The sequence below is a fragment of the Akebia trifoliata genome, unplaced genomic scaffold, assembly GCF_017979445.1.
Source record: "Akebia trifoliata isolate Shusen 1 unplaced genomic scaffold, ASM1797944v1 Contig00958, whole genome shotgun sequence".
NCBI lineage: Eukaryota > Viridiplantae > Streptophyta > Magnoliopsida > Ranunculales > Lardizabalaceae > Akebia > Akebia trifoliata.
Genome location: NW_028237370.1, coordinates 1 through 16960, shown reverse-complemented (window position 1 = coordinate 16960; position 16960 = coordinate 1). Strand labels below are relative to the sequence as shown.

The 16960-nt window shown below is 36.9% G+C and overlaps 1 protein-coding gene and 1 pseudogene across 5 annotated transcripts; both read right to left on the bottom strand.

The window, feature by feature from the left end:
* Window positions 1-1399: 1399 nt before the first annotated feature.
* On the bottom strand, window positions 1400-5348 carry LOC147380813 (aquaporin NIP1-1-like). 4 transcript variants are annotated; one of them, XM_086431215.1, is made up of 7 exons: window positions 5215-5277; window positions 4921-4985; window positions 4708-4802; window positions 2726-2944; window positions 2175-2381; window positions 1881-1942; window positions 1400-1786 (listed from the first exon to the last, which is right to left on the bottom strand). In XM_086431215.1, the coding sequence occupies exons 3-7, from the start codon at window positions 4789-4791 to the stop codon at window positions 1600-1602; spliced, it is 759 nt and encodes a 252-aa protein (XP_086287341.1). In that variant the 5' UTR covers window positions 4792-4802; window positions 4921-4985; window positions 5215-5277; the 3' UTR covers window positions 1400-1599. The 4 variants fall into 4 exon arrangements, with proteins under 4 accessions (XP_086287341.1, XP_086287339.1, XP_086287340.1 ...); XM_086431213.1 differs by having other exon boundaries at window positions 5120-5260; XM_086431214.1 differs by having other exon boundaries at window positions 4921-5007; window positions 5120-5245.
* LOC147380812 (tobamovirus multiplication protein 1-like) lies at window positions 5027-10907 on the bottom strand (annotated as a pseudogene). The gene is made up of 11 exons (XR_015175087.1): window positions 10732-10907; window positions 8274-8364; window positions 8147-8199; window positions 7189-7281; window positions 7028-7099; window positions 6817-6889; window positions 6557-6602; window positions 6394-6457; window positions 6068-6121; window positions 5906-5983; window positions 5027-5350 (listed from the first exon to the last, which is right to left on the bottom strand). The product of XR_015175087.1 is annotated as a tobamovirus multiplication protein 1-like (transcript).
* Window positions 10908-16960: the final 6053 nt, after the last annotated feature.

Below are 16960 nucleotides of genomic sequence, written 5' to 3'. Positions count from 1 at the left end.
AGCAAAAATGGTCAAGTACACGTACTTTGATGCTCCATGATTTTCAATATAAATATAAATATATAAATATATATATATATATATATATATTATATATATATATATATATATATATATAACGAAGGGTATTCAAGCCAACATGCGCTCACCAGACTAGTCCCTACACCCCGCACTCAAGCTTTACCCCACTTGAGTAAACTGTGTGTGGCTACCAAGGTTTTTTTATGAGTAGTGGGATTTGAACTTGAAACCAAAGGAGCAGACTCCTTGACCCCAAGTCGGTACCATTCAACATATTTACAATCAATACATCTTTGCTCATTTATAAAAATTAAAAAAATATGGGTTTTAGTGATTTACTATTGTAATTTAACATGGTATTTGATTATATAATTTGAGAACAACACTTAGAGGGAACAATTGCATGGCTAGCTTGATTGTTTTTCGATTATGTCCCCATTTTACTATAATTTTTGAAATTTTCCATTGTCGACTTATTCTCGAACCCTGACTATGAATAGCAGGGAGGAATTGCAATGGATGGCATCAGAATTCAAGGGGAAAAGCATCACTACCAATCTACCACAATAAATAAATAAAAGTGGCATTATATCCATTATAATGATAGGTTCAATGGCTTTTATTAGTTTATAGTCATTTTGAAATAATCTTTTGCATTTCTCAAGCCAGATCTTGTAGACAAATGCATCGTCCCTAAACATGAATCTGGCCTAGGCCAACTTTTTCTTTTTTTTGCTAGGCAAGCAAGGGGGTTAGTGGTAAGCTTGAAAGTGGTTTCGACTGGCTTTGAACCTAGGTCATGGGATCAACACACCACAAGCCAACTTGATTTATAAATGGGTCTTTTATGCCTAAACTGACCGATGGATGACAAGTCAGGATGGGCAAATATACACTCATTAACAGCCTAGTTAGAAACAATTTTCATAGACAAATTATTTTCTGGTATAAATCGGGTTTTGGATCCCCCACATAATTCAAACTCAAAAGCATTCCTCTAGCTCGGCTCTTGGATTCTCGCTTTTGAGGGAATTCAGAAGAAACATTTACAAAAAAAATACTTTTTTGAATGAAAATGTCCATATTATTTAATTTAATAAAACAGCATTCATCTAAAAGATTTGTAATATAATTAGGAAGATGTTTCAAATACCACACATGGGTTACTTGACATGTCAGTTTGAGGTATCTCATTTGATATCCTTCAAATCCGAGAATTAACAAATTTGCTTCCATGAAAGTACTTCTAGACTCCACAATGCACTACCTTGAACACTATCACCAATCAATCTAGCAATCATGATTCTTATAGAGGTGATTCCACAAAATCATTTATGTTGAAAGTAGAACAGCCTCAAAGGCTCAAACGAGGCTCATATTTCCCAAAGTAGAGTACTGTATATATTATAATTTATAAGATTCAACCTAACATATGAAATTCATGATCACAACCAACGTAGTCCTGGTGTTTTATCTTGGAAGTAGGGCATATGATATAAATGTACATTTTACGATATATTACTTTGCTATGATCTAATAGCCAGTACTCAATATCATGCACGCACACCTAATATATATTTATACATTCTTGGTATTCTGATTGGATTTATCGGCCACGGGCATTCGAACGAAATTATAAACCATTGCAGCAGTTATGGTTCCGAGTGTTGGACCCAAAATATAAACCCAGAGATATTCAAGATCGCTAGAAATAAGTGCAGGGCCTATACTTCTAGCTGGGTTCATGGAAGCTCCACTAGTTGGCCTGCATAATCAAAATAAAGAACGGTAACAAGAGCACACAATTTGGAATGTTAACATGATGATGACAGTATGGGAGAGATTAGAAGTTCATTTACCCAGCGATGAGGACGTTAAGCAACACAGCGGCTCCTACTGCAACTCCAGAGACTTCATTGATCTGTATTGGTGGGAGAATAGAAATTAAAACCAGACTGAATCAGTGGTCTGAACAAAGTTTGTAACAACGTAACGGTCGGTTTCATGATTGTGATCTTTTAAATGAACATAAATTAAGATAATTTATGGAAAAAGAAAATGGGAATAAACCAAATATGTCAATAAAAGAAAATTGGAAGAAAAAAGAACATCTTATTTAATTTTAAAAATAACATTCACATAGAATACCATACCGCTCGGTGATCAGTGGCCACCCCACACACCGTGAACATCAAGATAAACGACACGATGAATTCCCATATCAGAGCTTCCAGTATAGTTGTTGAAGAAGAACTCCTAGAGACTGATATAGCTATGGGCACATCGCGATGGAGTAAGCCATATAGTGTGAGCATCGCAAGAATTGAACCTAATAGTTGACATGTAATGTATGTTGGCACCTGTAAAAATTGATCAGATTGATTCAACCTGATTATGAAAAAGAGCATATACCTACATATCCTCACAAAAAATAAGTCTATTTTTAAAATTTTCAAATCCTATCAGAAGTGGATTACAAGTTCAATATTGGGTTGTGTTTTTCTTGTGTGCACACATTATGACCAAAACTTGGCCTTCAAATCATCTCCATGTAAGTCATTTAAACCTGTGTAGGTAAAAAAATTAACTTTTCTTATATTATAATTATAACTTACATAAGTACTATATATTTTTAATGTAATTCACATGCACCAATTAGGAAGTTATATGGAGTACTAGAAAGTGTAGTGTAGTTGAGTTTTACATGTTTCCATGGCAACTGGCGGGAGGTCGCGAAGGCAACAGTGACCGCAGGATTGAAATGGGCACCGGAGACGTGCCCAAGTGTGTATATCAGAACCATCACTGCTAGTCCCCACACCACGGCAACACCTATGGGTGTGATCGGGTGTATCTGATCGATGAGTATTGACCCGCATCCTGCAAATATAAGAATGTATGTACCCACGAGCTCGGCAACCATCTGTTAAAAAAAAAACAAATACTAAGTTTTCGATAATAGAAAATATTGCGATAAATAATGAATAATTAAGGAATTATAATTGAAACAAGCAAGAACTGAAACATTCCAAAACATTTATAGATAATAATCCGGAACATTCCTGAATTCAATGTTTTGTTCAAATCTTGACCAAATATTTCAATATGTTACTAAACTTTAAACCATTAAAGCAAGAATAACGATTAATGGGTTTTTTTCCTTTAAAGCTAAGAAATGGTTTAGACCCTCTAACGTTCATAGTCTGCAACTATTGGACTTGCCTTGTGAACGTTTGTCGGGGAATCGATAGTAGGCTCTTGAGAAGGGGTGTTCTTCCCTTCTTCCATGATTGACAGTTCATTAGGCAATGGTGATTTGGTTGAGACAGGACTTGAATTTAGCTCAGCCATTGCAATACTTGGAAGCTAACTTCAATGGTTGGGATCCTTTGTTTATATAATACAATTTCTCTTGAGCATAATCTTTTGATCTACAATTTCATCATTTAGTGCTCTTTCTTGGATTAAGATGTTAATTTATAAAAATATTCAATCGGTTTACTTCACTTACTGCTTAATCAAGGCGTTAGGAATCCAGGGATTTTGGATTTAGTTCACTTTGAGTACTTTGTAATTATCTAAGGGATGCTAAAGGGTTCATGAACAGAATATATTTAGAGTTCCTATGTGGGTTTGGTTTGGTGTGCTGATGTTTTCAAGTTCTTTTTTGTTGCTTTGTGGGAATGATCCAATTTTCTATGGTACCTATACTTTTGGAAAATGCCTATCGTGGTATCCTTGGTCGGCTCTTGGTCTAGTTAAAGCTGAAAAACAAGTTATAAGGGGAAATATATACATATATATTGGTTTGCAACCCAACTCTATTACCCTTTGTGTGCCATGTGACACACTATTTGGCCACTGAACCATGGTTGTTTGGCCACCTCTTTACACAGCTACACCAAAAATCAACCTTAGCAATTAAATTCACATTTTTTTCATTGCGGGCTTTATGATGGGTGGATGGGAAAGCCCGTGATGAAAAATATGCCCAAATCCAATACAACGGCTAGGATTAGTGGACTGGCAATTTTGTGGACCATATACTTAGGTTTGAGAGTTTGGCTGCCCTGTGGCAAGTAGGGGGTGTCTATGGGTTGGGCTCACGCTTGGCTTTTGTTGATTTTTAAATAGGCCCAGTCCAGCCCAACCTGGCCCGCGATAATTTATTTGCATTTGACACCCCTAGTGCTAATGGTTCTCTGATTGGAACAATTCCAGAAATGATGAGCTTTGAGCCTGAGGTTGGTCATGCAGGCCCAGTGGACCACCTTTGGGTGAGAGCTTTAGTTATATTAGTCTTCTCTTCCAAAGTCTTCCAAGTCTTGCATTGCTGAATGCAATCTTCAACCAACAATTGTTCAAATTGAATGTAATCTGTACAAGATCAATTCGATGTTTTTGGCGAATCTTATTGCGTCAACTGTGATCGTGAAGTAGAAGTAGCCACACCACAAGATCCATCATTATCAAGAATGATAAGTGACTCGGCAGTGTACCAATATTCATTCAACTGACCACAAAATATAAAGAAAAAGTGCATCCCTCTCGCTGGATTGAATGGGGCATAAAAAAAACAACAATCCCCATCTTTATAGTAGTTGGAGCTGGCATGCACATGTTAGTTTGTCCAACATGTCCCTGAAACTACATCAGTTCAATTATTGTGCACTAGCAGTGTCTTACATGAGCGTAATGTAATTCTTCATTTTCAACCCCCAGCGTCCCAACTTTCATACACACTCCAGAGCACAGATTCATCATCGTCATTTACACCATATCTGACATATCAAGGTGGGGATACGTATTGGCATGAGTACTAGAGTGGGAACTTTCTTGGGTACCTATTCATCACACAACACGGCCAAATGATCACCATGTATGAAAATATTATCTTACTCGGAAGTGCAATGTTTTCCTTGCACACTGACGTTGAGAGCCCATTAAGCAGGCAAGCACCATTGCTGAAATTGCAAGCATGAACTCCTTAATTGGAAATTGGAAATTAGAAAGAAAAGACTTTGTCATAAAGGAACGAAGAATATACATTATTTGATTTCGTGGATAAAAATATCAAAAGAATAAAAAAGAAACATACTGTGAAGTTCATTGCTATCTGGTAATTGCAGTAGCAACCACCAAAAAGAGATAGCTAAACCATAAGCACCTCATGGGTTTTTAAGGACTTTCTACCTGAAAGGATAGTTAAGAGAGTAGTTTTTGGTAAAAAACATCTTCATCTTATAGGGTGATACTGATCAGATACACGCTTCGGTGGTAGCTTCCGGAGAATGAAAAGTACCAAAGCAGACGGAACTATCTCCACTAACTGAAAAAGAAAAGCAGCAGCATTTAAGAAGGGGGGAAAAAAAGGAGAGGTTCTATTAGCATGCCAACTTTTACTAATAACACCCCAAGATGTGTGCTAATTCTTTGATGTTATTATCTGAATTGGTGTGCTATTAGTAAAAGTTGGCATGTGGCAATAGAATCTCTCTAAAGATATGGCAAAAATGCAAATAGAGAACAGGAAGAGACTACTTCCCTGCCACTGTCATAAGAATGGTAATAGGGAGTCCCCACAACAGAGATCTTCAGTTCGAATGATCATGAATAAATCATTTGACCTTTCACCAAACTTTTTGTCAAGTATCCAAAAGATTGACATAGGTGGCTAGAGGATCATATGATCAGGTCAGTTGTTAACCATGAAGATCTCTTGGACGGAACTGGGGCTCGTGACCCCATTCACGTGTTCCACGTGCAGTCACTTGCGGCACGGACAAGGAAGTCAGATACTTCCGACCGTCTTGTCTTTATTAAAATATTTCTTCTGAAAACTACTCAAAGGAAAACAGAAAGTGAGAAATGATCCATGTCTTACCATGTAATAGATAAAATTTAGAATGGGATGGTCGAGAACGTTAAGGTCAGCATCCTTGTTGAATGCAGAAACTGCAACCTACAATACAAACCATTAAGTGTTCAGATTTAAAGATACATAACTTCAGGCAACTTTCGGATACAAATCACAATGAAAGCTTACCACGAAGCACCTTATCAAGAAACAAGTGCAGCATATTCCAGTCACAAAGCCAACCTGACAGAACCATGAACTTAGCATCAAAATTGTGGAAGGACCAAGAGGATCAAAATACTTCATAAGTGAAATTCAGATTTTTCCGACAAGGTCTTGGTTCACTAATTTCATAAGTGAAATTCAGATTTTTCTGACAAGGTATTGGTTCACTAATTTCATATCACCTGAATTAAGATGCAAGAAAAGTAAATCTGATCTTCGGATGTGTAAATTTTATGAATTTCAAGCAAATGGAAGAGACAAAAACTAAAAGAGATGCTCTAGATACAGACCTCATTCAACTTGTTCCGACGGCCTTTAGACTCAATTGGGAAGCGCCTCAACATGTAGAACAACCTAAAAGAAACGCACAGTTTCACAACAAAGCAGAGGAAATCTTGTGATGTAGAACAGAGACATCATAAAAATTTCTTCAGGTCAAGATCAATTTTTTACCTCCCGCCATAGATCAAGAAACCCAGTGCAGCAAAGAATGAAACAACTGCAAAAAGGAATTTCTCATCAATTCATGAGCACATCCATATATTTTAGTAATTCCTAGCTAGAAATTGACTGTATCAACCAACTACTTATATTTTCTTAAAAATGCATTCTTCAAAGAGGAGTTCTTACAAAAAAAAAAAACAATTTAAACATGATATTTTCCCAAATTCATATACTCCCCCACAACGAGAAAAAATCTAATCAACAATGACCTGAAAAGAAGAGTTTAGCGATCTCCACAGCAATGGGCTTTTGACTTAACCGTGCATATACCCAGATGCATACCTATCACCATAATACAATAATAAGTGACTAAGGGCACAGTTAATTGATAGTACCAAAAACAGGGTTTTTTATTTATTTATAGATTTTGCCCAAATTGCATAATATATTTGATAAAAGAAAACGAGATTTCTTCCTCACCTGTATGAAGTATACAAGTCCATTGATAGCCAAATATGCAGGTCTAAGTTTATTTATGGGCAGGCTTCTTGCCTGAAAAAAAGAAATATCCATCAATATTAGCTCTGGCATGGATATCTTTTTGTAGAGGTTGTGAGTTTTGAAAAAACAAGATACATTACCTGGTGATATATCTCTGCCCAGAATAACACGAGTAATGTATATGTTGAGAAAAATAGAAGGCCAGGAACATCCATAAGTACCATCTCGAGAACCTGTTGCCAGTATGATATTTTCAGATGGTGCACTTCAGCAAAACTAAAACAATATGGCTACTTTAAGGAAGCTGTTGATAATTGAATATCTTGTTCTCTCTGATATCTAGACTTGACCATTAAATTCTATTTTTTTTAATAACAACAAATTCTATTTAGCAATCGATAAAGGCAATGTTATTTTTAAGGTACTTTGTGACAAAGATGAAAAGTTCTCTCACAGACTCGCACTGTCAATTAATGGCAATTTTCTTTGATTTCTTAGAACATCTATAATATATTTTGATATTCCTTCCTATGAATATTGTCCTGATCTCTAGAGCAGGTGATGTGAGCATTGTGGAATTACGTCTATAGCGCATTGTTTTCCCTCCAACAGAAGTACATCTGGTGTAACAGATGTGAGGATCTCCAGCAACTAAATGCATCTTTCTCAAAATGCATTTTTGAAAATGTAGGAGTAGCCCAATAGGCGGAAAAAACAAATAGAAAGCCGGTTGAGATGGTTTGGTTATGTGCAACGGAGACAGATTACAATCACAAATTAGAAGCAGTTGAAGGTTCTAAAAGACACAGAAAAAGACCCAAAAGAACTCGCATTGAGATGGTGAAAGTGACCGTGAAAACACTTGCAATAATCCAGCAAAACTAAATGACTTTGTATGTCAATTGCCACGCATGACGGTCTAAGTCATAGGGTCGAAATTTTTTAGAAGTTCCATAGATATCACATGCACGTAACAAGAATAAGGTTCAACTTAAACATAAGAAGAAAATTCATAGCCTTAGGTGTGAAGCATCCATAAAATAGTACTAATACTTGTGACCCAATTTGAGAACAGGATTTATACAGGAAGGAACCTACTTTTGGTCTTATACGAAACACACTCTTGTAAAGTCCGAAGAGGATAGCACGCACTGCCAACATGCAATTTCCCATTAGTCCGAAGAAAATATGAGAAATATTAGAATACTCAAAATTCAACACTTACGGCCATTTACAACAAAATTCATTAGGTGGAAAATTTTTTGTGTTGTCCAACCATATTCAGGTACTCTCATTTGAATGCGAATAAGCTGTACCTGGAAAATAGAAAAAAAAAAATTCACAAATCAGCCAAGAAATAATCACAAATAAGTTATTCAAGAAGTAGCAACAAATAAGGGAGTTGAAGAAAAGTATTAAGAACTTCAAAAAATAGATGGAAACAACAATTTTCTGCAAATGATGTTCCCACTGATTACGAGAAGAGGAGAAAAGAATATGAACTTAAATTAGAAGAAACACCGAGATCAAGAAAGCAACATTGTTCAAAACCACCTTTCAAAAAGAAAAACAACAACAATAACAACTGTTCAAAACAATGAAAAGGTGGTGCCAATAAAAATCAAGAAGCATTAAATCCGCTTTCTCTATCCACTAATGAAATTTCATATCATCCATTGATGCATATAACTTCAAATCATTGTTGGTGCCTCAACCACAATCTTTTAGGTTTTCTACTCCTCTTTTAAGAACCCTAAACTAGCATCCAGTTAGATCTTCCTCACTAGCAAAATCAATAGCCTTTTTTGCACGTGATGTAACAGTGCCAATCAACTCTCCCTTATTTTAACACTTATTGGAGCAAGAGAGAGAGAGAGAGAGGATTCAAACATTTATTATCCTATATATGAAATACACCAACCATAAGAGACAATGAAGGAACAACATCCTCATAGGTTGAGTGTAGCAGAGACAAGGATACTAAGGTGGATAAAAATTTGGAAATGAAAACATTCGTGAAAATGTATGATTAGCACCAATAGCTGATAAACTAAGGGAAAGTCGATTGTGATGGATAGGTCATGTGCAATGAAAGACAATTACAGCCTCAATTAGAAGGAATGTGAAAATTGAATGTAATAAAAGAATACGAGGAATATCAAAATGTGAGTGAATTGAGGCAGTTAGGGCAGATACTGACACATTTGGATTAACAAAAAACAAGGCTATAGAAAAAATGACTGGAAGAACAAGATTCGTTCATCCATATCCACACGCAATGAGTAAACCCCCCCTCCCCCTCTCCCCACTCTAGAAATCAGCAGTAACCAGAAAGAGTTTGCCAACAAGTTCACTACTTGCCCTAGTTAAAAACTGGGAAAGAAAAACATGAGTTCAACTAGACAAGAAGGGTGTATATCCTACTCACATTCTTCCTAATATTTACTCCCAAAACTACAGAGAAACCAACCCCTGATCCTTGCACCACTCTCACAGTGTGGCCCAAAGAATCCAGACTCTAAGGTGCTCATAGATTGCCATTGAACCTGAACCATTGTAATCAAGCTCTCATCCCTTGATTTCAATAAAAAGGCGGTTTCCTCTATACAAATTCAAATTCATCTCTTCCCTCAATTTTAATAAGAGGGTATTGTCCTATGTACAATTCAAAAATTCACTGGGGAAACCCAAGATTCATTTGCATATTACAGCTTCTGAACAACTCAATAACAAGCTGAACCAAGACAATTTGGGCTCCTCAAATAACTTACTTTTTGGGAGTCGATATAAAAATGTGACTATGAAAGATTTTCATGACAATTATCAATGTTATCATCTCATTCCTACACTCATACGTTTTTTTTTTCTAATCATTGATCAAATGCGTAATCGGGAGTGCTTCTTATGTACAATTCCATTCCATCAGGGTTGAAGAAGAGACATTCACTGAGATCAAGTTCATTATGAAGAACACCATTGCTCAATTCGAGGTGCCCAAGATTTTTTAGTCACAGATAATGGACCTCAATTTATTTAGGAGCAAGTGAAGGATTTGTGTGACGATATTTCTCAATATTCCAAAGTTTGTTCTTTTGTAATTAATACCAATTATCTAATGTGGGTTCAAATTCTCTATATCAAGATCTTCATTAATTTCCATTTGACGCTGCCACTGTTAACCAATTTGGATCAAATTTTCACAAAATCGCCTCTCTCAGTATAAATAAATTCACAACAATGGAATTATAGGGAAAACATATATATACAATTCCTGGTCTTAATTGTTCTATTTTTTTTTTTTTTTAAGAACGATATTCCAAAGTTTGTTCTTTTGTAATTAACACCAAATGTTTCAAATTCAACTTTTCTATATGAAGATCTTCAATAATTTCGACTTGACGCTGCCATTGACAGGTAATTCGTAAATGTTAATCAGTTTGGATCAAATTAACACAAAATCACCTCTATAAATAGAAACAAATTCACAAAGAATAGAAGTACATTTAAAAAATAAAATCGGTCGACTTAATACAATCAAGAACAATTGAAGACAGTCAAACTACAAATTCACCATCTTTGTTAAAATTGCTAAAATTAAAATATAAAAATCACCTCACTTATCGGAAATCAAAGTAATCAAGATCAAGAAACGTAATCGATATCAAAGAACGAAAGAAATTTACTAGGGCAACAATGGCGAGAAAAGCGTAACAACGGAGAGAGTGTAGAAGATGCCTTGTTGCCATTCTTTCGACTCATTGATCTCATTCCACCAATCAAATCCATCTCCTCCTCTGAATCTGATATTGTGTTCTTCTTCTTTAAAAATCATTCTCTCCATTCGAAGCAACGACGCCATTAATGATGGAAAAACAAGAAGCTCTGTAGCTTTCTCTGTTAATGGAAAATTTTGCAGTTTGAGATCGGTGCAGAGAAGTTGGAGAGACACGTGGAGACAAAAGTATTTGACACATACAACGACAAGACTCCACGTGTCTTGCCGTAACGGCCGACTTGCCTCGTGGCAGATTCTTTGATTGCCTCACAATCATGTGAGTTCCCGCTTTTTTTTTTATTGACTCAGAAGTTTTCGGAAGAGTTGAGCGTTTTGTGTTGGTTATTGATGTGGTAGAGACAGTAGTAACTTAACAGAATACGACCACGACTTAGGATGGTTGCATGGGATAGGGTTCAAGTTGGTAAATGGAGCGGATTAGGCCAAAGTCAAATAAGAGTTTCAAATGCAAGCTCGATAGGACTTGGGTTGGATCAGGTTAGTTAGGCCTCAAACTGATTCTTAAGATCGGATTCTAAAATCGATCCAAACCCAAAAGTATGAAAGGACTATTGTCCAATAGAATCAAAGGTACATTTGTAACATGGTTTTAAAACTTGGTTTCGCGTCTTGTCTTAAATGAGTTTTCTGATACGTTTAAGACGACTCGTTCAAAAAAATGAAAATGAACGTGGGGTTTAATATCTCTTCTAAAAAATGACTTGTTTGTCCGTCTCGGCCATTCTTGATACCAAGATGACTTGGCGATACGGCTCGGTCTCGGACGAGTTTTGAAACCATGGTTTGTAAATGGTACGGGCAAAAATCTAGCCCATCTTGATGGATTTGGGTATTTATTTTCTAGGCCCGTTTAATAATCGAGATGAGTTAGTTCCATGTCCAGCATGTTCAGGACTGAGCGCGTGCTTGAGAGCTCCCGAAAAACATATATTAGAATTTTATTTAAATATATATAATAACTATGTTTATATACCATAAAATAAATATGATCAAAATTATGCTTGGCCCTAACTATAAATAATCTCGAATACTTGCGGGTTGGCTGGGCTTGGTCATGAGTGATTCTTCTTCTTTTTTTGATTGGTAAGTTCGTTTTTAATGAGTTCAATAACTCGGTGTTGGTGGGATTTGAACCCAGGTTTTTAGTATCACCATCCGAAACTTTACCAACTAAGCTAGCTGACACCTATTTCATGGGTGATTTTCATTCATCCTAGTCCAGTCATTAGAGCTAGATTCTGAAAGCTTATCATATTCAAGTCGCTTACGTCCCGATTCAAGCCCAATTCAACCTATTGAATTGTCCTTATTTTGTTGGAATTGCCCTGACGTTGATCTAAGTCGAACATTCTTCTTGATTTGTTCGTCAAAAGAAGGTTGGAGACGAAAATAAACTCCAAGAAATCTTGATCCCCTCATTTGACAAGTTCTCCTCCCTTTTTTAATGGCTCTTGGTCCCTTCATGTACCATCTTCTTCTATTTTTGTTATTTGCATTTCCTTGATCAGTTTTTATCCTTTATTGAGTAAGATTGGTAAGACACTATGGGTGAATATTTTCAATTCTAACATCTTTCCTACTCCATAATAAAAAATCTAATAGACATTTAGATCCAAACCTAAGAGCAACTCTTACCTAAGGTTTCAAATTTTGTCTTCAATTCGCATTTTCTTCATTTTGAAGACTACAAATCACTTTTCAAAAATAATAGTATTATGATGTAGACACTCAAGTTGAACGGGCCACTTCTCGAAAATGCCACAAAATACAGATTTTCCAAATAAATGTGTCAACGGGCCTTAAGGGCCCAAGTCGTTGAAAAGAACATTTTGACCAACCGAGGCCCCTAAGACCTCTCAATGGTTTAGGAGGCCACCAAAAGGACTCGGCCTACCTTACGCTTTCCCAATATTCACCGCTCCGCTTCCAAAATAAAATGCCAAATTTTCGATAAATTTCACCAACGGGCCTAAAAAGCCCGATTCGCCAACACGTGGCATTTTTGATCAAACTAATGATTGCAAAAATCTAAAAAATTAAAAAATTAAAATAGGAGACTTGGGATGCCCCCCTCTCCCCTCTCTACTACCACCGCTCCGCCTCAACCAATCCCTAAAATCCAAATCAGTTCTAAAACCCAAGTCCAACACTACAAAGCCACAAATCATTAAATCATATCCAATTCATTATCCAACCCACAACCCTAACCCATAAATCAGAATCCACATCAACCAATCACTCTTTTATCATCAAAAGATGACACATGTCATCACCCCATCTCAACCTCCCTCACCCAACTACCTACCCCCATTAATTTGCTTTAAATCCATCTACCCACACGCCAACCCATCACCTTTTATCTCAAATCAAACACATCTACCCACACCCCTAACCTATACCTCCCCTAATCTACCCTCATCATTCCCTACAAAACCTATATCTACAACCTAACCTACACCATCCTCTCAAGTCAAAACCAACCTCTCCCATCAACTTATCTCAACCTTCATTTCCACCCCCTTAACACATGGCATCATCTCCTCACCCTCCCAAAATATCATCAACCACCTCTTTAAATCCTCCATGCTCTTAAATCAAATCACAACCACCATCTTAAAATTACCTCACCAACACTCCACCCAAATGGGTTGGGTAGGATCCAAACCATTTGGGTCAAAACTCACCCATTTAACCCTCCTTACCTAAATACCCTCCAATCTCCTCTAAATTACCCCACTTCTCTCTCAAACTCATAACCATTCTACCCTTTTTCTTCACTTCACCCCATTATATCCCTAAAATAACTCCTCAACATTTATAAATACCCTCCTCCTCTTCCCAAAAATGGCCCCCAACTTCTCATTACAAACTTTCTCCCCAACACTCTTTCTACTAACAACCATCACCAATTCCACCAAGTTTACCAACTCTCTCTCACAAATCCTCTACAAGTCTCACTAAAACAAAAGAAATCCCTACTCTCTCTAATCACTTCTTCCCCTTCTCATACTCCTATATTATACTAAGGACTCAAGAAGACTCAAGCAATAGAAGAAAAGAAGAAACAAGATACAGGTGGGTTTGAAGCACACCCCCCTCTCTTTCTCTAACCTTCTACTCTTACCCTCTTCTAACACCCCCTTCTTCTATTTTATTTTATACCCCTTTTGATGATTGGGCCCCAAGGCTAAGGTTCATATGGGTCATTTCCATTAATGAAATGACCCTATGATCAAGCCGAAAATGAATCCCTACTTAGGGAACAAATGCACCCACGTGGCACATTTTTCACCTTCTTTTAAAAATCAAAATGATCGAATTATTTGAGGTTACCGCCACGTGGCAGGGAGGAAAGGGTGCCTAACACCTTCCCTTTTCTTCAACCGAGCCGCTTACCCAAATCTCGAGGTTTGACTACCCCTTTATCCATCGTGAGTCACTAAAATGCCAAAAAATCTCATCTTTTGGAAAATGTACCCCGGGTGACCATTCACACCCCTTCCAACTTGAATGGTGGCGACTCCAAATCATTGTAGATGTAGTCATCATAATGACGAAATCACGCGTCTACAGCTTGGCGACTCCACTGGGGAGTAAAGGCTCCACCCTCGTGTCAACTCGGTTATTTTGGTAAAAAAGGAAATGTTTCAATTTTTATTTTTATTTTTATTTTTGCAAGCTAACAATACTTGTTGTGTTTGTTGTAATTATTTTTTAGGTAGGTTTCCTTTATTTACTTACTCACTTGAAAAAAAAAAAAAAAAAAAAAAAAGAAACCGATTTTCACTTTATTTCCCCGATTATGTCTTTTTAAGCATGTATATCACCAACCAAATGAAAAAAAAAAAATTTTCTTTTTTGGCCCAAGCCAAAAACCAGAGGCAATGTGCCTCAAAATGAGTATAAAAAATAAAAAAAAATAAAAAATAAAAAAAAGTCGTTTTTCTTCTTTTTTGGCCGAATGGACAGTCGAACTTAAAATGATCATAACTTTCTCGTCCGATCTCCGATTAGCTATTAGTGCATATCGATTTGGGGTAGAACAAAATTTTTTACCAAATGTGATAAAGTTAGCAACATTTTGACAAGTCAGAATCGGTTTTTGAGCTCATTTACTATCGTTTACGCTATCATTTCCGTTTGACGTCTCGTCGCGATACAAAATGAGTAGGAAAGAAAAGCATAAAAAAGGGAAAAAATTTTGGCCCAAGCCAAAAACCAGAGGCAATGTGCCTCAAAATGAGCACAAAAAAATTTTTATTGAAAAAAAAATTAATTAAAAAAAAAAAAATAATTAAATTTAAAAAAAAAAAATTTTTTTTTTTTTGTTCAACTTGTTCCTTACATCAGTCTTGGAAACTTTCCTTTTGGAACTTATTTTATTTTAAGTTTTAAAGCTTCAAAAGATCAAACGGATCATCTTTTTCAAACTCAGGGCGTACCGCTCGCCACTTTTTGATTGATCAAAATGAAAATTCAAAGTGATCATGGTTGGACTATAAAAAATAAAATAAAAAAAGGAGAAGTCCTTTATAATTAGTTCATTCGTAAAATTAAAAAAAAAATGATGAAAAAAATTGATTGGTTATGATGAATGTGCGACTCTTACGGACAAATTATCTAAAAGGCTATGATTTGGCCAACGGCCCTACTCATCTGCAAATGCCCCGGGCGCACCCTATCCTATTTGCACACACCACTAGCACGTTTACTTTACTGTATTGCACGCTTGCATGTCCTAATAGCCAACGTGGCACTAGTGCGTGGCCCGGTCTCCTCGGAGATGCGACGTCATTCATGAAAACCACAACTCCAATCACGTACCGTAAGGTATATAAAACTGAGGCATCAATACCGTTTGATCAGGTGATTCTGAAAGGTATATTGATACACCCACGTTGGAGCGACCTGAGCCTTTGTCCTATTGTAAGCCGCACGGTCACATGTCCCGATTGCCAACGTAGTACTAGTACGTGGTCGGTCCCCTCGCGGATGCGAAAACCATTTATGAAAGCTACAACTCCTGACTCGTACCTATAGGTATATAAAAGATAATCCAAGTACATCAATTGCACTTCTTGGTCAAACCAGTGCCTAAGCAAGATCCTGCCCCGCTGTACCCTACTGTACGAGGGGGATAGACTACGTCTATTCTAGACGAGAGGTACTTAAGTAAGCCCTTGCTCAGCATCGTGCGCCACCTCTCAACTGGGGATCAAACTGACTGTTTTTGGCTTCAGAGAAGTGAATTGAAGTTTTAGATTATCACCTATACGGTATATCAGACCAAGTCACCACGTACCGTCTGATTAAGTACGCTTGAGAGGTATATAGGTGTGCTTGGGCAAGAGTGGCCAGATAAAAATGCATTGCAGTAGTAAGCTTAGAGTCTAGAAACCTTCCCTGTAAGTCACGACTCGAACTTATCGCGGGTGTTCCGGGTTGTTGAAAGAAACTTGATGATTGGTGTATGTGAATGATGTGAATAAAGAGATCAAAGTGTATTGTCCTCAAGGGTCAAAATTTTGTTTTCAGAAATTAAAAGGGGTACACCGACCCAATAAAGAATCCAGTTCTTGCAAAAATTCAATAATGACCCAGTCCATCTCGATCCAATGATCATGATAGGCCGGGCCATTTAAATCAAAATGAAAATCAAATTTTAAAAAAAAGTGTTTTCAAGAAAGTGTTTTCCATAAGAACAAAGATTTTCAAAAGAAAAGTAATTTTTACATAGACCTTGGAAATGTACTGAACTATTCTCTTGTGTCAACTCAGGATGCTGGCTGCAGGCAATAACCCAATCGACCATTGGTCAAAACAACTATCACTGGGATGCACACCGTAGAGAAATTCAACTTTGCAAAATTCATGTTGAGATGCGCCTTGTACTTTCACGAGTTTGAGATAGATTGGAACCTTTTGCGCGCTATGGCCAAGCGTTGGAACCCATATCTTCACATCTTCCACATTGGGCATATGCACTTGTGCCCTACTCATGAAGACTATTGTGGCATCATGGGGATATCTACTTCAGGTCCTCTAGTCAGGCCTTCATTGAAGACAGGATATTCGGGTGAACTCGCCACAGGCCTAAACATTTCAAAGGAAGAAGC